The sequence below is a fragment of the Ruditapes philippinarum genome, unplaced genomic scaffold, assembly GCF_026571515.1.
Source record: "Ruditapes philippinarum isolate M1 unplaced genomic scaffold, ASM2657151v2 ctg1016_1_1_1_1, whole genome shotgun sequence".
NCBI lineage: Eukaryota > Metazoa > Mollusca > Bivalvia > Venerida > Veneridae > Ruditapes > Ruditapes philippinarum.
This window is the reverse complement of record NW_026854148.1, coordinates 119,310-146,293: the sequence shown is the minus strand read 5'-3', so window position 1 is coordinate 146,293 and position 26,984 is coordinate 119,310. Positions and strand designations below refer to the sequence as shown.

Sequence of the window (26,984 nt, the reverse complement as noted above, 5' to 3'; positions counted from 1 at the left end):
CAAACAAAAACCTCGTAAAGGTAACATTTGACATACCACCTGAACTTACCAACCAGGTTTACTCATGCAAGCTTTTTTTTCTAAACTTTATAGGGATATTTTCACTGACCCCCCCCCCCACACACACACACACCAAATTCAATCATAAAAAGAAAACATAGCTTCATAAAAAAGCATAAAATAAATATAAATACCATTATAAAAGTCAAACACCAGCAAATATATGCAAACTTATTAAAATATAAAAACAAACATCACCAATTAACAAAAACAACAAATAACAAAGCCAATTTCAGCCCATATAGGACCACAACTCTTGTCAAAATACCATCTTTATTACCTCCCTTTATCAAATAAGTCACATTAATCTGACCTTTGAACTTGTTCTCCTACATTTTCATGGAAAATGACTACATTGTAAAGATTTCTATGCTAATGGATGAATTTATTAAAATTTTCCCAGTGAGATATTTTCTATATCACTCACTGTATATCATTCACAGTGAGAAATAGTTGTGTTTCATGCATTAGCATAAAACATTTTTTTTTCAGTAGTGAATACAACTCACTTAAATGAGAGATATTTTCTATATTTCATTCCCAAAACCAGGTTATATGATGGGTGTTTGAAAATTATTAGGAATAGATCCTCTATCCCTTTTTTTACAGAAAATATTTAGGTTCATGAAACCATATTAGCCTTGATAAAATGGTCACACAGGCAATACATTTATTTTGGGAATTTTTTAACATTAGGAATATAATATAAGCATTTTAAAAATGACAAATAAACCCATTACTAATTTTATAATTTGCCAAATTTATCTCAATCAATATTGACATAATGAATATAATATATCTAATTTTTCTTTTCTTCTAGATCATCAAAACAAAAAAATAAACAAACTGAAAATTTCGTTCAAGTAAATAAGGTAAAGAACCTTTCTGGATATTTTTCAAACCACCCTGGTACATACATTGTACATAATTATATATTGCATATTTTCAAATTTTAAACTAAGTTATCTTGAATGTTTTATTAGTCTTATATATTTCGGACAGGTTATATGTTCTTATAAATAGTTATATGACCCTATATAAATGAGCATATAACTTTTTATAAAAGGTCATAAAACCCATTATAAATATTCATAAAACCTTTTATAAATGTTTAAATAACCTGTTATAAATGGTCATATAACCTTTCATAAATGATCTTATTAAAACTTTTTATAAATGGTCATATAACCTGTCACAATTAGTCTTAATTTTTTATAAATGGTTATATATCCTGTCATAAATGGTCTTAACACCTGTGTTATAAAGGTCATATAACCTGTTACAAAAAAAACTTTGTAAAACACATTATAACACTGCCCATTTTTTTCTTCTTTTACTTAAATTATAAATCAACCTTAACCACACCGCAAATCTCAAATGGACAAGTCCATCTTTCAATCTGAGCAAAACCATTCATCATTTTTAGGTAAAATTTAAAAATGAGTACTGACTGTATAGGGAAACAGAGACTTTTATCAGATGGCATGGCAGTGCAGGCTGATATTTTCAGTTTTCCGCCACCAGGCTAAAGGTTAATGCATATTTTTGCAGCTGTCATGTATATAATACAATACCAGTGATATTGATATCTCAACCGTCCAACGAAAATCAGTTTTACAAAAAGTGCAGTATTATAAATATTGCTTTAGAAACAAACATTCACCCAATCTCTATATTTACTACGAAACCAAAATACAAATAATCACCAAAATAACTGGTAATATTATTATCATTTGTTAATAAATGTATATATACACATGTTAATTATTCCAATTCAAATCCAAACACTCAAACTGTTAGCTACGGAAATCTGTAACAATTACTGGCTCACTTTTGCAGAATATAATTTGAATAAAATATTGAAAAACTGTGTACTAATGTAGTCATCATCAGTCAAAAATTTCCCTCAACAAAGGATAATAGTCTGTTTATCTTTGAAGAGTTCAGGCATAGAAATTTTGTTTTAATTATAAAATTTTATAAAAATTTTAACTAACATTACTGAGTAATAATCTTAAATTTTAGTACAATTATTCATATAAATTGTACATACACAAGTAATGAAATTATATAGCATAACAAACTTTGACTGGATTAAAATATATGCAAGAATTTTGGTATAAATTTCTCTGTAGATAAGGCAAATTTTAGTAAAATAAAAAGCTCAGAAAAAAACACTGGATATATAACAAGTTATAATACCGTACTAGACAATGTGACTGTAGGACAAAAGCATTGGTGACACCAATGCCAGTACACTGATGAATATACGACACAGTTAATGAATTATCCCTATGATGAAAACATAGGAAAAATCATTTCTATCCACAGTGACCTATTCAAATGTTACAAGTTAGTGTAAGGTATCCACATATCTATAGTGACTTATAGGCCCATTGGGCCGGGTGTTTAAATACCTTGATTAAAATATTTGTATATATTTTTATTGTAAATGACACATGTCACTTTAATAAACAATTTACTTACTTATTTTAGATCCTTAAGACATGGGTCAATAAATGAAGATTTTACATTGTATGACCTACTTTAAATTTTAATGACCTTGAACCTTGACCCCAAATTGAAGGACAAACCAGTCACCAGCATACATTCCCCTGAAAATCTAAGGGAGAGCTTTATAACAACAGAACAATATGTTTTGCATCAATTGTAGCAAGTTATTTCCCATAGGGCGTCCATTTTCATTTATATGATTTACATGGTAAACACAATTTAAATTTTAATACAATAATATAATTACTACATAGATATATACATATAAACATTTTATGATATATATACAATTAAAAAATATCTTCTTAAAAACCACACTTCACTCAATGCATGCTCTATGAACATATAGTAACTTCACTATATACAAATAAATCAAGTCCAAATTTGGAGCATATTATTATTTACATATATGTATATACAACATGGTAATATATAAGTACTGAAAGTAGCTTTATGATGCAAACAGAGGATATTGAATGAGTGTAGATTTAATACTAAATTTGTGGAACAATTTGAATAAAAACATATTATGTAAGCCTCTCAGGCTATGGCAAACAAAATATTGTTTTATTCAACAAGTCCAATAAATTTAGTATTGAATATGCACAAATGTAATTTTCTGTTTAATACATATCTGACATACTAACAGTAAAAAAAAGTCAATTTTCATTGCCGCGCTTAAAGTGTCATTTTTCATTGACATGCCTATAGTGTAACACTAAAATTTACAAGCTTTGAAGTTACGTTTGTATAAAATGCACATAATGTCATGTCAATATGATATTACACTAGTGTAATATCTTCTTTATTACATGGCTTAATTACACTCAAGCACCATGGCTTATGTGATATTTAGATGATATTGAATGAGTGTAGATTAAATATAAAATTTACTGAACCAGTTGAATTAAATCATATTATGCAGTATATAGTTAAAAAGGAATTATTTTTCATTGACGCGCCTTTAGTGTAACTAACATGCATTCACTTAAACGTTATGTTTATAAATATAAAACGCAAATGATGTCATGTCAATCTTTTATTACACTAGTGTAATATAATTTTAATTAAATGGCTTTATTACACTCCTATGCCATGGTTTATGTGATAAAGTTACTCTTTGTAATAATTGCATATTATCCTGTAAAAGTGACATGTATTTACAGCCTGAGAAAAGTAATGGTTATCTCTATGGTAAAGACAGTGTGTAAATAATGTACATATCAGCAATCATGTCTTTGGATTTACACAAATCAATTTTTTTTTGCATGATTTACACAAATCAAAATGCCTTTTACATGATTTACACAAATCAAATGTGTCTTACATGATTTACACAAATCAAGTGTTTCTTACATGATTTACACAAACCAAATGTGTTTTACATGATTTACACAAACCAAATGTGTTTTACATGATTTACACAAACCAAATGTGTCTTACATGATTTACACAAATCAAATGTGTCTTACATGATTTACACAAACCAAATGTGTTTTACATGATTTACACAAACCAAATGTTTCTTACATGATTTACACAAATCAAATGTGTCTTACATGATTTACACAAATCAAATGTTTCTTACATGATTTACACAAATCAAAACTACTTTTACATGATTTACACAAATCAAATGTTTCTTACATGATTTACATAAACCAAATGTTTCTTACATGATTTACACAAACCAAATGTGTCTTACATGATTTACACAAATCAAACATTTCTTACATGATTTACACAAATCAAATGTTTCTTACATGATTTACACAAACCAAATGTGTTTTGCATGATTTACACAAATCAAAATGCCTTTTACATGATTTATACAAAGCAAATGTTTTTTACATGATTTACACAAATCAAAACATCTTTTACATGATTTACAAAAATCAAAAGTCTTTTAAATGATTTACAAAAATCAAGTGTCTTTTACGTGATTTACTTAAATAAAAAGATTTGACAAATTACAAGAATTTCTTTTCACATGTTGTAACATGGTAAGTTTTTGTATCATAAATAAACATATATTTATTGTTATATCCCTAATCTTCATTGTTTCTGAATACAGAATAAAGCATTGCTTTAGCTTAAACACTAAACACTTCTAGAAAAATCACTGTTCCTATTACATTTAATAACAAAACAAATTTAGTGTAACAATCATAGCATTAACAATCTTATAGTTTTATCATACCTTTATACAGTAAAAAAATACAACTACATGTATAAGTTTTAACTGCTGAAAAGATAATGTCACACCTGTCTAGCTAACTTACAATCAAACTTCAACAATTCTTCCACTTTCTAAATTCCAATTTTTTTTCATAGATCTTCCACTATCCAAAAATCCACAATCAAATCTGTAGTGAATCATAAATTGTATATATATTTAATCATAAATGTCCCTAAATGAGACAATAATAAAGAGAACTATAATCAAATATTCTCACGGCTGTTGATTGTCACCAGACTGTCTTTATTCCAAGTTAAATATATCCTGAAAAAAATATCATACTTGTTTCATCTATTATTAACTTAACATTACAAAACAACTTAAGGACATAAAGGATACTTATTGTGAGACAGTTGATATTTCTACTCAGAATCTTTTTCAATCACAAAAACTTAAAGTTCACTTATCCTGAAGTAACAACAAAAAGGATATAATTGTCTTTTGATAACACTGATTGGGACATAGGGCCATCCTTAAAAAAATGTTTGTTTGCAGTAACGCGACCAACTCACAAAATTTGCCCCTACTCAAATTTTTTTTTCATGGTCTGGATATTTTTTTTTTTTTTTAATCAGAAAGTTATGCCTTGTGCTTTGTTTTCGTTCTTTTAAAAGTTAATAGAAGAAATAAAATGTAGTTCTTATTAAATTAGAATTCATTATTTAATTTATTAATTGTTACCAGATTATCAAAGCATATATTGTCCAGCATTTTGAAATTCCATGTTTATTTGGGAGAACAGTTCAATAAAAAAAAAAAAAAAAAAAAAATCGACCTACCTACCCACCTTAAAAATTCTGGGTCGGGTTACTGCAAACAAACATTTTTTTAAGGATGGCCTAGTTGTTATTTCAAATCAGATCTATTTCAATCGTAGATTCCAAAATCTGGATACAGTTAAAATGGTATTAGTTTTACAAATCTGTGGACATAAGTAAACAAAAAATTACCAATTTCTCTGCATGTGACCAACTATATAACCCATATAATTTCTTAATCAGTGATGCAGTACAAAGGTCCATTAGACTCAATGGTCTGAGATCAATTGTCAGGGAGAAATTCACCCAGTGTGAGAATCAACCCAACTTCATACATACAAATCACATGCTCATCCATATACTTTTTTCCTTTTCCATTGAACTAAGCAGTCCGAAAATCAAATCTTCAACTGATTGTATAATAACTACAAGATATAACTATATCCAGAATTCTCTATTCTTACCAATAATGTAGAATTAAGTCTGCGACAACCTTGATCAATGACGGTTCTTCATATATTCTGAGCACTTGGCAGTCTCTGTTACCTGAGCTTGCTGTAGCTCTTGTTCTTTCTGTAAAAACATATAACACCATGTTATTATTCTACATTCATTACAAACCATATAATACCATATTATTCTACATTTATTTAACCCATTACTTCATGAGCATTTTGTGAAAAATGGCTGTTTTCATTGAAAAGTCTCCCATTACAAGTTCAAATTGCTATAATACTATAAAAAGTGATTCAACACTAATCAAACTTGGCACAACTGTTGACTGGACCATTGCCCTTGCAACAACATGCTCAGGCTTAAATTTTCTGTTACATATCAAAATTGCCAAAAGTCACTATTTTGCGTTGATTTTTTCCATCAAAATGATTTCAAAGTGCTGCAACTTCTCAATGGATTGAGATAGAGTCAAAGGCTTTTCAGCGTTGGTTACATGTTACCTTTTGATCAACCTGGGGTCATTTTAAGCCTCTCACAAGTCCAAAATTTTCCTGGCGATGAGGGGGACTCTGCCCTCTTCAAACCCCCCAAAACAGAAGGGTGCACATCCCCCTTTTGGCAACCCCCTGATGTCTCTTTTGGATGGGGGACGGCGCCGAAAAAGTGCTCACTTTTTTTAGCAACATTTCTCAAACATGTGTTTGGGGCCCAAATAGGATATTTTTTCACTATTTCAGGCCTAAATAAAGGGAGGGGGGGGGGGTCAAAGTGCATTGTTTCTTGTATATATGAGGTAAAGGGTTAAAAAAAAACATATTATTATTCTACATACATGTATATTTAAAACCATATGTTGTTCTACATGCATTGTATATTAAAAACAAAGTAATTATTCTGCATATTATTACATAAAAAAATATAATACCATATTATTCTACATTAATCAAATACCATATAATAATTATTATTTGACATATATCAAAAACCATATTATAAATGTGGGTTTAATTTGAGAAATTTGTAGATATGGCAGTTCAGGACCTTGGCCCTTACCTTGTGCCCTATACTTGGGGTGCCAAATGAAAATATACAAGCATATATTAGGACTTTATTTTAGAATATTATTGGATATTCAGTAATCAGTAAATTACCAGAGCTATCTGCATCTGTACAGCCTGTAACTTTACGCTGAGTTTCTCATCCTCTGTGCTCGCCTTCTTTGCTTTCTGCTCCAACAGGTTAAGCTGTGTTGTCCTAGCAAAATAATACATAATTAATACATAAAATTCAAATAAAATACCCTTATACAAAGTTAAGGTAGGCCACCCCTTATGCATTACCTTCACTTTGAAGAGTATTTCAAATAGGCTAGCATCACTGTCAACTGCAATGAAACTGAGGGGCGTGGGTTCAAACCCCAGAAGGTGCAACTTTTTACCTTTCTTTTTTGTGGTGTTATAAGTTTGGAGTTGGTGAACCATAGATCAAGTTCCATGCCATGTGATCAAGGTCTGCAATATTTCCTATTCTATTCTATCAATACTTTTTTAGATACTATATTTTTAATTCCCCCCACCCTAAAATTGATGCATGGATTTGTCTGTATTGAAAGATGGACAAGTCCATTTAAAATAGCATGGTAACTGAAAAGAAAGTCATACACATTCAAGCAAAATCCTTTCACTACAAGCACTTTTTTTAACCAACTTTAATTCAAATCTTAAACAATTTTAATATATGTCCAAGATCTTTAAATTTCAACTTTCTACCTCTCTATCCAATGTTCATGGGTTTAAGCATGACTTGTGTTTTACCAAATGATTTCTCACATGGCATAAGTCTTGGTTAAGACACAGACATACCTTAACTTTCAAAGCCTTTTCCAAAATCCAGTTAGAATAGATATGAGCCGCATCATGACAAAAACCAACATGATGGGTTTGCGACTAGCATGGATCCAGACCAGCCTGCTCATCCGCTCTGATCAGGTTCAACACTGTTTGCTATCAGTTTCTCTACTTGTAATAGAGTTGGAAAGCAAACAGCATGGATCCTGATCAGACTGCGCCGATTCACAAGCTAGTCTGGATCCATGCTGGTCGCAAACCCATTATGTTGGTTTCGTCATGACACGGCTCATATATACACTTAACAAAAGTTCTAACCAATCACTTTTTAAATTTTAATTATTTTATAGCGGTCAATAGATCCTTAAACAATTTTGCAGAGGTGATTTCTGTGTCATTTTCTACCGATTTGTGGAAAGAAAATTAATCTAATACGGTTCCATGCACTCGCGCGTGAGACCAGGGTTGTCATTTACATTTTTTGCATAAGGTTTGTTTTGAACTTGAGGCGGTCATTTCTGTCTTTATCAAGCATAACAAAGAGTGTTTTCTTAATTTTGAGGCGGCCCATAATGCATTTGAGACAGGCATTTTGGCCCCTTCCGCCTCTTAATGACAACCCTTGGAGACAGGGCGCGGTTTACACATTTTGGCACGAAATGTTCGTGCAGAGCATGGTGAGTATTAAATTTTACATTGCATAAATCTTTGTTGACTTTATAAGTGAAAAAACATAAAACATGGCACGAATGTCGATGCAGGATCGTGCCTTAGCAGTTGGAATGTTGAATGCTGGAGCCTATATCAGACAGGTGAGTGGTTGTTCATAAAAATATTTTTTTAAAATATCGATAAAGTATTTTTTAAACAGAAAATGTTATAATTTTATTATTCTCAATGTGTTCATTCTCTTCGAAATAAAATAAAAGTCAGATCTATTGGTATAATTCTTTTTCATATAAAAGCGAAAACTCAGGGTGTTCGGTTACAACTTTTGTTCAGTGTAGTCAACTTAGTGCATAACTGGTTAACTCCTATTAAATTTAGAAGGAGTTAACCAGTTATAGCATTAAGGTGACAATATATAATAACAAAACTTTTATCAGCATTTCATCTGTCTTTGTTTTAATTCATTATTTATACTGCCACAAATTTAGTGCCAATCAATATCAGAAACACGGAAATCACAGAATTTTCTTACCATAATGAGTAGGACTTCTCGTAAGCAGTTAAGGGGGAAGAACTCTTTTTGTTCGTTTTTTGTTCAGCATCATCCTGCTGTGTGAACCTACTGGGTACCCTCTGGGCGCTGGGTAAAGGAGGCCCTTTTAGTGGCGTCACTGCTGTTACTGGTACAGTTTTCGTAGCCTGTAGTATTATAAAACAAATTAGTTATTGTAAATGTATCTTTAACCAAAAAGCATTAAAGGCGTATTAAGCCTCAGAAATGCTTTTAATGTTTTATTTATATTTCTGAAAAGGTTTTTAATTTTGGTGTACTCATTGGCCAGTTACATGAACCATCTTTATCATCTGCTGCTATTTGGCAATCAGTGCATTTACAGTGAATATGCAATTTGTATGGAAGTCAAAATATTTCTTTGTTTGCATTTGGATAAGTTTATGACAAATCATTTCACATTTATCACTACTTTCTTCAGGCAACAAGCATCTAACATTCTATCTAACTATTATTGAAACATTATAAAAATTCATGTTTGACCTTTCTCAAGAAATAAAAAAAAAGAACTATATTTGTTTCTGAGGTATATGTGTCTTTGAAGCACACTTGCATTAGTCCCTCATTTCTAGCATCCTAACTTACACTCGGGCGTTAAAATCCTCACTCAATCAGCAACAGCTTAACACAAGCATAAGTATCATCACCCTAGCATTTTAAACTTTTCACTTACATCAGTAGATTTAATAATGTTACAGCCCAAAACTGACATGATACACAAATGTATTTTTCTGAATTGTTTTGTACATTTGTACAACAAGCATAACTGATAAAATATGCAAAAAGCTGAACAGTAAAAGCTTATCAATTATTACACATTTATAAAGAAAAAAACCTGTTATCCTCCTCAACAGAAATAAATATTCATTCATTTCTGAGGCTTAAAGGCTCTCCACTGACGGTTTTTTAACATGACAGGACTGAAAATAATTTAAAGAGATTAATGTTCCATTTGATAATGGTCTAGACTAGTTACTTGTGTGCAAAATTTCAGCTAAGTTGCTCCCTCTGTTTTTCCATAATGATTATTCTACCCGGAATATTGACTCCAACTTTGCAACACCTTTCACTCAAATTCACCAAACAAAAGCACAAAAATATGATTTTCAAAATATTTCCAATTTCTTAGTTTATTTCTTAATTTTTATTTGTATTTTTATTTCTGCGATAAGCACCCAAACTGATCTAAATAAAAATGCCAAATTTTATGTTTTTGTGCTTTGGGGATTCAGAGGATTCCCTTTAATGTGCCTTTTAACAAATCACTGTTCTGAAAATAAGAAAATAACAAGCAATTATCTTAGTATTGCAAGCAATCCATAAGTCCCCTACCGGTAAGAGCCCAAGCAACATTCTGAAGGGCCATTGGTCATTCACTTATGTTCCTATTTTAAGTAAATTTGTTGAAAAAGTTCTTTAAAAGTGATCACAGGAAACAGTTTTTATGTACAGACAGACGGACTGAAGGACACTCTAAAATTATTTTTTAAACATCCCTGTTATCAAAATATAACATTTTTAAAATCCTATCATGATTGAAGAAGTTGGAGTAAAAATTACCAATTTCTCAAAAAAAAGTCTAAGTTCAAAAGGGGCATAATTCTGGAAATAGTCTTGCTAGAGTATTGAACACTCACAAATGTTGAGTGATAATAAGAAACATTTATATGAAGTTTGAAGTAGATACATTCAGAAAAAGAAGTTATTTAAAAAAAAACAATGTTTTTTCATGAAAATTTTAAGTTCAAGGGAGGTAATTCCGATAAATTTTGTGCTAGAGTTGTAAACCTTGTCACATATGATGTGGTTGATGACAAGCAACTTATATTTAAAGTTTGAAGAAAATACCTTAAGAAATAAAGAACTTATAGTGAAAAAACTTAAAAACTAGAATCAGAAATCTTGAAATTCAGTCTATTTGTTGCCATAGCAACCAGAATTTTCAACATAGGAAGATAAGAAAAGGATGTGCATAATTTCCATACTGCCATCTACCCATATGTCAAGTTTCATAAACATATTTTCAGTACTTTTTGTGTTATCAATGGATCCAGGTTATGTGTAAAATTTGCCATATTTTCAGTCTATTTGTTGCCATAGCAACCAGAATTTTCAACATAGGAAGAAAAGAAAAAGACATGCATAATCTCCATACTGCCATCTATCCATATATCAAGTTTCATTAAAATATTTTCAGTACTTTTTGCGTTATCGCGGGATCCAGTTTTGTGGACGAATGGACTGACGGACGGACAGACGGACGGAGGGTAAACCTAAAGTCCCCTCCGGTAAACCGGTAGGGGACTAAAAACTACATTTGAACAGCATGGATTCTGATCAGACTGCACGGAGGCGCGGGCTGGTCTGGATCCATGCTGGTCGCAAACCCATTATGTTGGTTTTGTCATGGCGCGGCTCATATACTTACATCATCATCGGCAGCATTCTCAGCCTGTATTGCCGTCTGCTGGGCAGTTTTAATGCCGCGGGAAATGGGACCGTATTTAGATATGATGGGGGACCCTTCTATAAATGGGATATCATCTTCCTCATTCAAATTCATGAATCCTGAAAATAAAAAGAAACAAAAATATAAGTTAATTTAAAAACATTAAGCTCCTGTCCAGAAAAAAACCCCATATAATTTTGCACCATCAAATACAATGTATATATTTGGTTTTCAAAATAGATACATGTATATGGTTCAGAAAATCAGATTTCTGAAATCCTGAGAAAAACAAAACAACAACATTTCTGATGAATAAAATACTTCTGTACACAGATTCTAAAAAATGTTACTAATTGTAAAATAAACAAAATTTCAGAACAATTTCAGAACAAAATTTCAGACAAATATATCTGATTACTATTTAAGATAAAAAGACTTTTCTTCTAAAATGCATTAAAATTTCTATAACTTAAATTCCTGTATGCTGGTTTCATTGGTTACTCAATAAGCTCATGATGGGGAAAGTAAATTATTAATAGTTTGAGTCAAGCAAGATTTGTACCACTGTCAAGTTAAATTAAATACATGCTCCACCATTGTTTGCTATCACTTATTCTTGACTGGAAATTATATTAAATTACTAACAATAATTGCTAAGACATTCGTACATTTACAGATTCAAGCTATAAATAATTATTTTTTCTGGGTATTGCCAGGAAAAATATTCAAAATCTTACCGCATGTACAATGGCATTCCACTTAATTTTACATGGGTGGTATGGCTGTACTACTAACAGTCAAGGTCATTTTGAGGTCAATGTCATATTTAAATTATTAAACATGTCAGAATTATCATAAGAGTTGCTTTGTACAAATTTGTTTGAACCAAATCAGTGAATAAATGACAAAGTTGATATCACAATTTAAGCAGAATTCAATGACTTGACCTTGACAGTCAAAGTTATTCAAAGGTCAAGATTTATAATCAAATCATATAACATGTTTATTTGGTCATGTGCAAGCATTTAACAAAATCCAATAATTGGAATGCCAAGGTCAAGTAATTAATAGTTATAGCAAATTAAGGAAAGTTAACAAGCAAAATTCAATAGTCAAACCTTCAAGGTCAGTTATGAGTCGAGGTCAAATTCAGTTAAGTCTTCTTATGAAGGCAAAACAACTCATAAGAATCATATTTATTTCACACTTTTATAAAAAATCAAGCAATTTTTTTAAAATTTGACCATCAAGGTCTTATAAGAGTCACAGTCAATTTCAATCTGGTCTTAGAGAAAGTCTTGTCCAAAGAGACTATGTATGAGGGTATTCCATTGAAATATAAGAAAGCTATGATTCATTTTAAAGTTTTCAAATAACAATAACAGGGAACAACACTATGACTTTTAACTTTTTTAAAGAAACAAATCTGAGCAATATATGATTTGAAAATACGTACGTGAAAATGAAGGTTGTGACTGCATATCAGAAGATGTGTAAAATGTTGCAGCTGAAGAGGAACCGTATATCTGAGAAGAAGAACGGTAAGATGTTGAAGACGACATGCTCATGGTCGAACCCTGATTAGACGGTGTTGTTGGCCAGTAACTTGTCGTTGGACCACAAGCTTCTGCTGGCGGTTCATAACTTGTTGAATACTTCATAGGCTGACTTCTAGCCGTATATGAAGCAGTGGCCATTTGTGACGGGCTAACTGTATATGACGACACTGTTGCAAGCATTTGAGAGCTTCGTACAGAAGATGGCAATGACGCAGCACTTACGACAGTACTTCCCTCATAACCTCCAGAATGGTTAATAGGCAACCCTGCATTTACAGAGCTGTTAACTTGTACTGACGACCTTGAACCATAATACCTTGTATCTGAAGAAGTGCTTGTCTTATTTGAATCCGGCTGACCGTATGTTGACGTATAAGTGCCGTTCACTGATTCAGCCCTATGACTACTGGCAATGTTCTTAGACCTATGAGAAATAGGATCATAACTGCCCGAGGCCTTCTCCGACATAGCCTTCAAACCACAATAAGAGTTGTTGACAGAGGCCGGACAAGGGGTGCTGGGAGGGGTCGTCAAAGGAGAATCCAAATTTTGAGTAACATCTTTCCAATATGGAAAATCCTGATCTACATTACTCCAATTTGAAGAACTATTGGCCTGTAAGTAAAAAGGAGCATATATTTTTATTACAGGTTGGCAAAAGGAAAAAGCAAATGTGACTGGAAAAAGTCCTACCACCTATCATGCATATTGGATTCTTACTAAGGACATAAAGGACCACCAGCTTGCAAAGAAATCATCTAATAACTATAAACCACTCAGCCAAAGAATGGATTCACTGACACAGTTGTTAGAGCTTTTATTAATAGCAATTAAGGTAGTTATTGGTAGACTAGCTTCAGAGGATATTAAAAGCCTATTTGTGCATATAAAGAGACAAAAAAAACAAAACAATTTACATAAAAATTCTATCAAACTGCTGGTAATAATTCAGATTTCTGAACATGGTTGACTTTAAACTTCATAAATAAAGGGCATGAATATATAATGAATGAATCTAAATCATGGTTACAGAAATTATAGACTATACTTAGGTACAAATTGTTTGACATTACCGTGCTCTTATAAGTTGTTTTACTGTTGGACTCGGATGAAGCAGCCTGACTTGCGAGAGCCTCTGTCTGATTGGTTTCTACAGTATTGTTCTGATACTCTGAAAAATTGTTACAATTTATTATTATCTACATACTGTATATATATATAAAAACAACTAGACCTATCACTGAAGGTGATTAATACCCCCACCAGCAACTTTGACTTTTTGAAAAAAAGTAGTCTGAATAAAAATTTGAACACAAATTGTCAACTGTGTACAAAGGAATATTTCAATTAATTGTAATCACAACTGGGGTCTCGAAATAAGCTTGCTATACACCAAGTTTGATTACAAAATCTCATTCCTAACTCTAGTTATTGTCCGGCAACCATTTTTCTATTTTTAGTAACTGTGACCTTGACCCTAGGGGGGCCAAATGCAATACCAACCCAGGTCTTCATATAAGCTTCCTATACACCAAATAAGATTACAATATCTCATTCCTAAGTCAAGTTATTGTCCGAAAACCATTTTTCTATTTTTTGTAATGGTGACCTTGACCTTGACCCAAGGGGGCCCAAATGCAAAACCAACCAAAGTCTTCATATAAGCTTGCTCTACACCAAGTTTGATAACAATATCTCATTCCTAACTCTAGTTATTGTACGGAAACAATTTTTCTATTTTTAGTAACACTGTAACGGTGACCTTGACCCTAGGGGGTCCAAATGCAATACCAACCCAGGTCTTCATATAAGCTTCCTTTACGCCAAATTAGATCACAGTATCTCATTCCTAAGTCAAGTTATTGTCCAGAAACCATTTTTCTATTTTTAGTAACAGTGACCTTGACCCCAGGGGGTCCATATGCAATACAAACCGGAGTTTCCACATAAGGTTGCTATATACCAAGTTTGATTACAATACGTCATTCCAAACTCTAGTTATTGTCCGGAAACCATGATGTGGACCGACCGACCGACAAGCTGACTCCTATATACCCCCCCCCCCCCCTAAACTTCGTTTGTGGGGTATAACTATTTAAGACCACTTTAGAATTCAGACCAACTTGTTGTTTGTAGGACTGACTTTCACAGACATTTTTTGTTACATTTTTTTATTTGAATGGTCACAGGATCCTATTCATATATTTATGGCATGGTTATAAATTCTATTGTCAGAATTATGAGTTGGAGACAGAATCCTATCAATTTTTTTTCTGGAAATATCAGTGACATGGGATAAGCAATTTGTTATTGTCAGAACTAAATTTAGCCAAATCATTCCACTCTCTCTTTGCATAGTGTAGTTAAAACACCTAAAACTTAGGATATTCAACATATCTTCCACTCATATAAGCCAATACTCAAATATCTTATAATTATCATAAAAATACCATATTTAATCTTTAAATATTATAAGCAATAACAGACCAATGTCACCATTATAAATCAGGTTCTGTATCCACTTCTACTTCTTCATTGCTGCCTGTTCATATTTTAATATTTTTATAATAAAATCCCTTATAACTATACTTGAATTGGTTCAAATTCGATCCAAAAACTTAACCAAATAGTTTCACCAATGACAATACCAATGCCTACAAGTGGGTTATGACAATAGCTCCATTTTTTTCTTCAAAAAAAGATAAGGCATAATTTACTCCAACTTCTTGACATTCGGACTAGCTCTATACTGGTGGCAAATGCCAGTTTAACGTTTCTTTTGGTTCAAGCAGATGGAGGGTTTAAATAACATCAAAACTACAAACCTGAGTATTTGAGAGTAGCAGCCGTCCATGAGGCTATAATGCTGTCATTGACAGATCGAGGGGGTACTCCAGAAATAGCTCCTAGTCTCTCAAATATCTCGCCGTTAGATGGTGCTATTTTCTTTAAACTAAAGGGACCAGTATCGAGTGGTTCAGGATGTTTTAACGTACTGGCATATACCGTAGCTTCTTTAAGGGTAGCAGAATCAAACTCTTTAAAGTCTACATGATCAAATCTGAAAAAGCAAACAATATATTTGATATAGAAACTATAGAATATATAGAGGATATTCAAGTTTTTTCTATAAATACATGATTTATTTTCATCGAGTGGTATGAAAATAAATATTTCATGAGTGGCGGTAGCCACGAGTGAAATATGGTAATTTTCATGCCACAAGATGAAAATAAATCATGTATTTATAGAAAAAACTTGAATTTTCTGTTTATTATATACATTTTCTCTTTCTGGACATTAAAATTTGAAAGACTTTCCCTTAAATTTTGAGTACTGGCAGAATTTAAAAGAAAGTAGTCCGGCAAGACACCAGTGAAAATACGGAAAATATGTTTCACTGCAGTGAAAAATAAATTTTTACAGTGAAAATACGGAAAATGAAAATACACATTTTATTTCATCAATATTTCTCAATATTTCATTTAAAAGTATATAATAAACTTGTATATCAAATTTGAAAATTAAAAAATATCAATTGAAGGTCAAGGTCATTTATGAATAAAAGTCAAGGTTTGTCTTGTCTACTTGAATGAAAAAGACCATAATCAAAATGAATATATTTACCTGAATAAATTAGGCAAGCTTTCCGACAGCTCCTCTAGTTTGTGTTCATGTGCTGTAGCCTCCTTGTTGATCTCCTGTAGTTGTTGTATCAATGAATTGCGTTTTTCTCTCAAATTGTTCAATGATTGTCTCTGTCAAAGAAAAAAAAACATTTCCAAGTTTATGACAGAGAAAAAACATTTCCAAGTTTATAAATCAATCTGCAATGATAAGAACAGTCTAAACCTAATTATATATCCGTTTTTTATATTTAATTTGCAGCAATACTGTTAAGGTCATATGGCTGCTTTCGAACTTTTGGAGCGAAACCACCCATATCCCTCCATGATTTATTTCAGTGTATTACAATTTTTGAAATATTCTTAGTCTATTCATGCCAATGCAACCAAGTTTCTCAATATAGGAACAAACTTAAGATGATGCACATGATCTCTGTAATGCCAAATATCCATGTTTCCATGAAATTCAAGAAAATATAGAATAATTGTAGAATAAACTTGGTGCCGATGGATATACTAAAGGTTAGAAAAACTACTAGTCACCCATACCAATGAAATTTAAGAGTATTCTTCAAGTTTTGTTAAGAACAGAGAGCTAATCATTATTTATAGATTAGAATAATCAATATAAACAACTTAGTAACTTAAAGATTTCAGGTTGGTGTTAATTTGCAGAAAATGAAAGAAATTACATTTCCGGAGACTGGTTTTTGTCCTTAAAATAGCAATAAGAAAAAAACCTAATGATTCACACCATTGGTCAACAATAAACTTATGTTATTTCTATGTTTAAATAATCAGTTTTGTTTTTTCTTTCAAAGCACAACAGAAAAAAACTTACATAAAGTTTTGCATTTGGCTCCATCATCACAGGTATTGGTGGAGTTTTTGCTGTGCTCAAAGCTGTTGATGATGATGATATCACCTTCACCGACTCCTGTAGTATATATACATATATATTGCATTATAATACTGAACATTTGTGATGTCGCTTTTCAAAATTGTGACATTTATATAGTTTTATATACACAGGTGCTGTTAATTTTTAAAGATATCTAATTTTTTTCTCTAAAAAAGAACTTTGCAATATTATAATTTGTTACAAATATCCCTGACAAGTTATATGGCCCAATATAGATGGTTGTTTGCTATCAATTTACACACAACCATTTATATAGGGCCATATAGCCTGTCAACATGTCAACAAATTTATTATTAAATTTCATGAATGAATTTCTATGTTATACTGGATGATAAAAAAGCTAAAATATTTCAAATAAGATGCCGTAAAATGTAACTAAAAGTTTGAACTGTAAAATTTGAAAAGTGGAGCTACAAAAATCTACATTTAACCAGCACATAATTTCACCCGATTTCTTTTTCAAAACGTTACCAAAAAAGTATGAAAATTTTCATCAAATGAAGAAAGAAAAGTATTTGTGACTTTTATTATTCACCTTTTGTTGTTCCTTGTAATCTTTTCTGTCATATTGTTTATCTCTTGATTGTGACCGAGCTTCCTCTTGTAACTTCAAGCTGAACGCCTCAGTCACACTCTCGTCATATTCTTCATCCTCAAAATCATCGTTAGTACTCCATTCCGGAACCTCTTCTTCACTACTGCTTATATTACTCAACTCATTTTCGTAAGAATAACTTTCATTAACAGTACATTTCTTAGATTTCGCTAAATCGCTCACAAATTTTTTATTGTCTGAACTTCCGCTATTGTATCCATTTTGATTATGCTGCCCATCTTCTCGATAAGATTTTCCCAAATCAGGAAATTTTACATTCGTTTTATCAGTACTGCTTTGTTTATAGTTATACTCTTCATTATGGACACAGTCTTTTTCATTTTTATGTTTGTCACAGAGGTATCGTTTTCGCTTTTCCTCCTGATCTTTCTCACTGCACATAGAGCATTTCTCTGCTCCATTTTTAACACTAAACTGTGCTCTTCTGTCATGGTTGGGCCCCGGACCCATACCTGGTTTCCATGGTTCAGCAAATGGATTGAGAGACGTGTAATAGTTGTCATATTGTAACTGGGAGTTCTCACCAGAAACAAAGCCTTGCTGGTAATACGCCATGTACGGGTGTACGGCAGGGTACGGATACTGTCCGTACATCATCGGGTGCACTGAAAATCTTGGTGGCATCATACCAGAACCAGCTGAAATGTAAACAAATAAAATAGAATCATCAAATAATACAAATATAAACAAATGAAATAGTACAGACAACATTCAGACATCTATTGTATTGTATAGTATTCTTTTAAGAAAAAAAAAATTCATAAGATTTTACATCAAACTGACTTCATACATTTTTGTATATCATAAATATAATCTTAAATTTAACCAAACTTAAAATCTTTTCTTTCCTTTTTCCAAATTTAATATTTAGATACAAAAATTACATTTTCACATATAGCTTAAAATATTCTAAATATTCATAACCATAGTCCGATTAGAAATAAATTTGTTTAAAACTTTTTTGCAGTTAAGAGATATATTTAATGCCTCTACAAGTATACTTAACAGTTTTTTTTTAATTTCTATTTTAACAAATACCTGGAGGACCATAAGGTGGCATAAATGGATACATCATTCCACCAATCTGTGGCATGTTGGGTGGCATATTGGAAGCTCCTCCTCCTGGCATCATTGCCCCTTGCTGCATTTCCATACTCATTCCTTGCTGCATCATACCCTGGGGATTGACTTGAACTGACATTTGAGGCGGGGCCATTGAAGGAGGCAGGCCTTGTGGCATTACCATGTTTTTTGCTTGAGGAATAACATTTCCTGCCTGAAGAATAGCTGAGTCATCATTTGGAGGCATGACAGCTATGGGGGAATTTCCAACTTGTTGCTGTAATGCTGGATCTACTTGTGAAATATATTCATGAGTAGGTGTGGCAAAATTAACTGTGGGTGTGACTGGTGACTGTACTATGTTACCTGTAGGCTGGATGTATCCACCTGGTCCAATCACCATCTCAACAGGTGGTTTAATCATATTATCACCCATATCTACATTATCAACAGTCTGACAAACAGGTTTTCCAACAACTACAAATTGTTCACTTTGTGGGGATGGGGTTTCTTGTATAGGCGGAGCCATCTGTTGCGTCATGACTGCCTGGGGCGTTGCTAACTGTGGAGGCGGAGTCATTTCAAATTGAGGTTGTACAGGAGTCGTCTGACCAGGAACTGCTGATTGTAGAGGAGGTGCTACAAATGGAGGGGGAGGTCTTTGTGTGGGAGGGGATTTATATAAAGGCGGAGCTCCTGGATTAGGAACTGGGCCTTGAGGAAGTTGAGGTCGCTTTGGAGGTGGATGTCTTTGAAGAGAAGACACTGGGTGGGTCATTGATTTAGAGAGTTGAAATGGTTTGGGAGGATAAGAGGCGCCCCTTGACTGTGAATGATCGTGTCTATAACCATAACTATCTTTATCATCCAAATAGTCATAACTATCATACTGAGATCTGAAAAGTGAGAATTATAAAAACATTTTTTCATTCTTCATCAACATTATAATAATTTTTATTATGCAAATTCTACCACTTTACAGTATTCAACTTTTTAAGTAAGTAACTTCATATAGAGGAAAATTTGTTCTAACTTCAAATTGTATGTAACACAATGTAATGGAATGGAATAAATGCAAGGTGCTATTTTATGATGTCATAATCTACAAACCTGTCATCATCTCTATAGCTACCAGGACCTCGTGGTATTTTCCTACTTTTCTGCCTGTACCTGTAATAACATGCATAATGCTGTTACTTTATTTCTACTTTCTCATCATCCCCTTTTTTACAAGACAATAGCATAAAACAAAACAAACAACAAAATAGGTGCTTTCACAGCTTCAACTTATTGTATTTCCATCAGTTCAGGCCATGTAAAGCCACATAACTAGAACCAAGGTCATTCTGTAATGCATGTAGATCAGGAATGAGAGAGCTCTTAATCGGAAGCAAAAATGTTTGTATTCTAGCTGGACAGCTTCCTTACAATAAGGATTCCAATATATTTGGAAAAAAGAATCCAATATATCTGGAGGGATTTAAACCCAGTGAATTATGTGATTGAGAATAGAGGTAGGATGTACATACTTAAAATGATTTTTATTGGTAGAAAGCAGGAAGAGAAACAAATGATATTTTATTTTTTCGTATCAGACATGAATATCAACCTTTTACACTGGTGCTCTTACTCAATCCATGTTAGACACATCAAGTGTTTTAAATGACATAAGTTACAAGCATCTTTTGTAAATGAACTGCATCCTTAGGAAGATGTGGTTGTGCCATTATTAATGAAGTTGTAAATTCATATACTACTGTAAGAAAAAGTGCTTAATAAAAATATTAGTTTTTGGAATTTCTTAATTTGTAATATGCAAGAAAAAGAATCAATTACTGGCTGTCTTCACAGACAGGAATATATAGCTCTCAGGATAACAGTTTACCAGAAACTCTGCAGAGCTTTGTTATGCCCATAAACAGTTACCCCTGAGCTAGATATACCCGTCTGTACCGGCAACTGGTGTAAGATCCCAATATTCTAGGTCTAGAAAGTAAACATTTAGTAGTAAAATTCTCTTACTTATCCAACTCTTCTTCAGAATGAGCAAATGTACAACTGTTAGCTCTAGGACAGTTTCCATGCTCCATATAATCTCTACAATAGCTGGTTTTATACCGGGCATTAAACGGCATGGATAGATCCGGTTTTCTGGCACCGGCACTCTGTAGAAACTTCACCAAGCCTTCGATCACAGTCTTGACAGCCCTTAACACACCAACTAAGTTATCCCAGGTAGGGCAAGGTACATCTGGGAGTAATAATTATCACATTTAATATGAATCTTAAATAGCTTTTCTCCATCTGTCAAACAGTTATAACAAATATCTACTTTAATATAACAAATATCTACATATATTACTTTATCAGAAATGTAACAGAAATTTTTAGGTCACTGTATAAAATTAGATTTCAACTAACATGATAAAGGAATAAATATTCAGATAATGTGATTTAAAAACACAATATGCTTGAGCTAAAGTTGTCTATGAATATCAATGGGGCTAATTTATTTGCTGTCTTTTTTTATGTGAAAATTTAACTTTCAAGGTCAAGACTAGTAAGGGATAAATGGTGAATATGTAAACACAGAGACAAACTGACAGAAATTGCCAATAAATTCTTGATGTGAAAGGCATAAAAATGGCAAATTATGTAACAATGAATAACGAAGACACAGTGTTACTGAGAATCAGTATTTACCTGGACTAGGATCTATATCAGTGTTACGGAGAATCAGTATTTACCTGGACTAGGGTCTATATCAGTGTTACGGAGAATCAGTATTTACCTGGACTAGGGTCTATATCAGTGTTACGGAGAATCAGTATTTACCTGGACTAGGGTCTATATCAGTGTTACGGAGAATCAGTATTTACCTGGACTAGGGTCTATATCAGTGTTACGGAGAATCAGTATTTACCTGGACTAGGGTCTATATCAGTGTTACGGAGAATCAGTATTTACCTGGACTAGGGTCTATGTTAGACAGGAACTCTAATTCTGGTCTCAGCTGTGATAAACTATAGGGGTCCCCTGTTCTCTGTAAGGCTATCAACAGTTCACTCACACTCTGTGAGAATGTCTGAGGGGTCTGAAGCTGAAATAAGTTACAAATGAGCAGTGTCACAACAAAACCAACATAATGGGTTTGTGACCAGCATGGATCCAGACCAGCCTGCACATCCGCGCAGTCTGATCAGGATCAATGCTGTTCCCTATCAGTTTCTCTACTTGAAATAGGGTTGGTAAGCAAACAGCATGGACCCTGATCAGACTGCGCGGATGCCAAGCTGGTCTGGATCCATGCTTGTCGCAAATGCATTACCTTGGTTTTGTCATGGCACGCCATAAACATCTCATTAATGTTGACTGATATTCAACAAGCTTACTCAACTTAAGATAAATTCAGATACACTTTACAAACAGTGCTGTAGCAAGTGAGTAGGTTATAACCCCTTGTGTTGCTTCAAGCTTGTAATATATTATTTATTCTACATGTATTTTCAAAAACCCATAATGCTAATTTTGTTTGTCTGCACACTAACAAAGTGTAGGTCATTTGGATCCATAAAAACGATTTTGGCGAAACCTTGGATGTTACAAGCTGAAAGCTCACAAGGGGTCAAAACCACCTAACTTGCTGGAGCTAAGAGATGCATAGACTCCAGTTATGCAAACCTATTCTGTTACCTCTTACGATCACACAGGAATAAATGGTGACTGCAATTCTTAAGCTTCACCCATTTCAAGCAACCCCTCAGCGACAAGGGGCACACAAACCTAATTTAAATTAGAAAGTAACATCAGAGCTTGCAAGCACTTTAACCCTTGCCAAGCTAAGATTGTATAATGGACTTCTCTCACATTGAATTTTAAAGTGCACATTATTATATCAAATTGCTAAATTTCTACAGCCAACATTGTAAATCCTGTTCAATCTGTATGAAAGATGGTGGCTGGACTTTATATTAATGTCAAACTATCGAAAGTGTATTCAAGAAAGAATTTTAACCCTTTCACAAGGCAAACAGAGCATTTAATGATCAAAAATTGAAAGTTGAAAACCTTATTGTTTACTTTATCTTATCAAATTTATGGAAACCAACAGATGTCTTTAACACTGAATTACTTTAAAAAAATTATTTAACTAAATCCAATTTTTAATTACCTTTTTTTCATTTACATGTTCTTTGCCCTGATCACATAGGACTAAAATGTGCACAATTAAAAACAAGTACCTTGTCAATTATAGACTGCATGTGAGACTTGTGAGTGGAATCACCATACAATAAAGATGACCACTGGTCAGGTGCGATCCTCAGTCCGGCTTCCATTGCAATCTGTACAATCTGTGAATCATGCTCACGTCTCAGAAACTCGTACGAACGAAATTCTTCCTTCAGCTGCATCAATGATGATTCCTCATCTCTTTTGGTCACCTTTACAAAATATATAAACAAAACACATTGTAGCTATGGAAACTGGTATTTAAAGGTGTTCTTCAAGCATCCATAACTAATTTAAAGGAACTACAATGCCTTCGTTATGCCCTTATATTAAAGGGACTAAAGATTTTTTACTGGAAATAATTGTTTAAAATTTTTATATATTCTTGTTTCTCTTTTGATAGATATCAAGTTAAGAGAGAAAAAGATTTTTTTATGCTAAAGACAAACTCCAACGAAAATTTAATATCAACCAACTTACAGCAAGTCCATTGAACATGAAGGCACCTCCAATTCCACTGTTTTGTAAATCTACAGACAGCGACTTGAGCAAAGCTTTATGCCCCCATCTCTCACAAAATAAGAAGTTGGGACATAATAATAAACAGAAAATTATTTGATCCACACGTTAAACTGGTAAACCTACCATAAAACAGGAGGCTCTATATAACAGCTGTACCACATGACCTATAGCAGTCTTAGATGCCTGTGGGTATTGAGCTTCCAGTCTCTGTACCACAAACAGAACTAATACCTTCCTTGACAAAACCGAACCATCTTCTAGTGCAAGCAGAATCAGCTTCAGCACTTCCTCTTGCATCCCTGGAGCAAATAAATTCATACTGTACTTACTTAAAAAAAACATACACTGACAAAAATATGCTTATTTGTAATGTACATCCCCCCTTCATGTTATGTAACTATTATTATGTCATGCTCATTATTTATTTTAATATTTATCTAGATGAAAGCTTATGTTGAAAGTAACTTGAAACATTGGTAGGTAAATATTTATCATTTTATAAGTTGTTGTTGATTTTCCTACCCTAAAATTTGTACCATAATTATGATCACACAAACAATTTCAAACAAAATACCAAAATACCATAAACAACTGCTGACACTTTTGCCTGAAACTAAATTCCCAAGTGGGCATAATTAAAGTTGAGATAGACCTATATCATTAACATGAATAAATTGACAGCTTACTTTAAGGCCATGCGTACAGTAATATAATAAGGCTTTTCTTAAGGTAAATCATAAAAGTATATGTTTACCTAACATTATATACAGATATCATGACAGATGCAATTTTGAATAATCAATATATTGCAAACTTAGATTTTAACTTTACAATGTAAATATGAATACAACAGTCTATAAACAAAGGGCATATACATATTTTCAATTATTATAGAAACATACCAGGCCCGAGAAATTGACACCCACGACCACGTACTGACGCCCAGAGATTTGATGAGAGCTGTTGAGGATTTTGATGCTGCAATATAAGTTCAGTGACCGTCCTTTCACCAAGTGACCTTGCAGCACGTAGAGCTCGTGCACGACCCTCCTCTTCAACTAGCTGACAGTTAACCAGCGAGATCAGCTTACGTTGCATAGGTCTACTTAAGACACAGCTTGGTACTCCGGGACTACTAGAACTTGATGTGGATACTGATATTATTGACCCAGTACTGGCTGTTATCATGAAAAATAAATGTTTATTAGCTATAGTACTAGAAATAATTGGAATATTTTTTAGATCAAAGAAAAATGACCCATTCAAACAAAAATTTCAGTTTTATCAGATAAGAATTACACAATAAAATGAACAATATAGTACTAACTATTATGGTGTAAACATCACCGTAGTATTTAATAGGAGGATAACATTATTTCAACTGCTGTGACAATTATTACATCAAACTCCTCGCAGCGGTTACTTCCCCTGATCTGTACAGTAACCACTGCCACCACAAGTAAATTCGGTCGAATATAGCCGGATATATTTTTTTCACTTTTAATTTTGAAATAGAATACTTTATATCATTTTAGTTTTCTTTCGTTAAATAGTTATGCTTAATGTACAAGAAAGTAAAAAAATATACGTATAAAAATTATTTTGTAAACATAACGAAAGATATTTTCACTGTGACACCGTATGCATAGTAAACAATGGTAGAATATAAACAGTTATTGAACGACTGCACAAAAAGATTTGATCCGGCAATTGTTTTAAAGTGATAACAAATTGTGTGTCTTGAACTTATTTTGTCTGGTAAGGATGTAATTATAAATCTGCCAGTTTGATATGGGATCCCTGGCGTTCTGAAACTGGCCGCCATGTTTTTGTCACATGATACAACTATCATCACGTGATTTCAGTGGTGGCAGTGGTTAAAGTAGCAAAGCGTGACGTAACCGCTGTGAGGAGTTTGTTATTACATATCTTCATATCAAGTCTCATGATGAGCTTTATATTATCAGAACCAACGTTTAAATTGCAGTTTGAGACATTGGACCTCAACGTGAGCATTAAAACAGGGTTCTATTTCTTTTAAATGTAGAATATTATTGTTAAGTACACAAAAAAATTGGAAAAATGGTTTGGAAAAGATGATAAAACTCACTGGATGAGACTGGTTTCAAAAGCAGAGCCAGATCCTCCACACATTTCTTAGACTTTTCATAATGTTTCTTGTATTCCTCTGGTACACATGGAAGTTTGGTATCAGGTGACGCTGACACGCTGAGTAACTGTAACAATGCAAAGTTAGCGGGGAGCTCGTCGATGTCTCGTGTTATCAGAGACTGATCAAACGGGCACTTCCGCTGCTGGAACTTTGACAAGCATGTTTTACAGACAGTGTGACCACAGGCCAGACTGATTGGCCTATATAGCTCTTCATTGAAGACATTATAGCACACAGGACAGGATAAAAACTCTGTCCACTGTGGTGCCTGTATCGGCATCTTCTGTGTTATCTATATGTACTACCTGGAAATACAAAAACATAATATTGAAGTTAAGAATAAACTGTATTAAAATCATAATGACAACTAATTGATCAACATGAGTAAGCCTAAGACAGTTCTTTTCCCATTAACTGATCAAGATAAACCAGTTTATTATTTTGTGATCTAATTGATATGAAACAAAATTGCAGGCCAACTGCAGTAAATAGCTTCTGATTCCAGTCAATTCCAGTATTTAGGCCAATGCCAGTAAGTTGTGTTACCCCTGTAACTACGATAAAGAAATGTTTAAAAATAATGTCACAATAAAGTAACATACATGTATAGTGCCCAGCTCAGACTAAACAAAGGATGCCTGCTATATGGTATAGGCTGGATAGAATGAGGCATTAAAAAATGTACAGAAAGTCACTGGTGTACTGTAAAAA

General features: G+C 32.9%; 1 protein-coding gene across 1 annotated transcript; it reads right to left on the bottom strand.

The window, feature by feature from the left end:
* Positions 1-6,042: 6,042 nt before the first annotated feature.
* LOC132739111 (uncharacterized) lies at positions 6,043-26,572 on the bottom strand. Its single transcript, XM_060726762.1, has 18 exons — positions 26,211-26,572; positions 25,003-25,278; positions 24,224-24,399; positions 23,590-23,790; positions 22,316-22,448; positions 21,371-21,599; positions 20,459-20,518; positions 19,325-20,244; positions 18,206-18,924; positions 17,590-17,685; positions 16,750-16,880; positions 15,948-16,183; positions 14,196-14,293; positions 13,020-13,737; positions 11,543-11,682; positions 9,076-9,242; positions 7,179-7,281; positions 6,043-6,144 (listed from the first exon to the last, which is right to left on the bottom strand). Exons 1-18 carry the CDS (start codon positions 26,551-26,553, stop codon positions 6,070-6,072), a joined length of 4,821 nt encoding a protein of 1,606 aa, XP_060582745.1. The 5' UTR covers positions 26,554-26,572; the 3' UTR covers positions 6,043-6,069.
* Between the last annotated feature and the right edge of the window lie 412 nt (positions 26,573-26,984).

Excerpts from the sequence above, each read along its gene's own strand:
- LOC132739111 (XM_060726762.1), bottom strand. The coding sequence starts at position 26,553 with ATGCCGATACAGGCACCACAGTGGACAGAGTTTTTATCCTGTCCTGTG. Across the intron at positions 23,791-24,223 it reads ATAGAGCCTCCTGTTTTATG|GTGACCAAAAGAGATGAGGA; the intron begins GTAGGTTTACCA and ends TATTTTGTAAAG. Across the intron at positions 9,243-11,542 it reads AGAATGCTGCCGATGATGAT|GCTACGAAAACTGTACCAGT; the intron begins GTAAGTATATGA and ends ATAATACTACAG.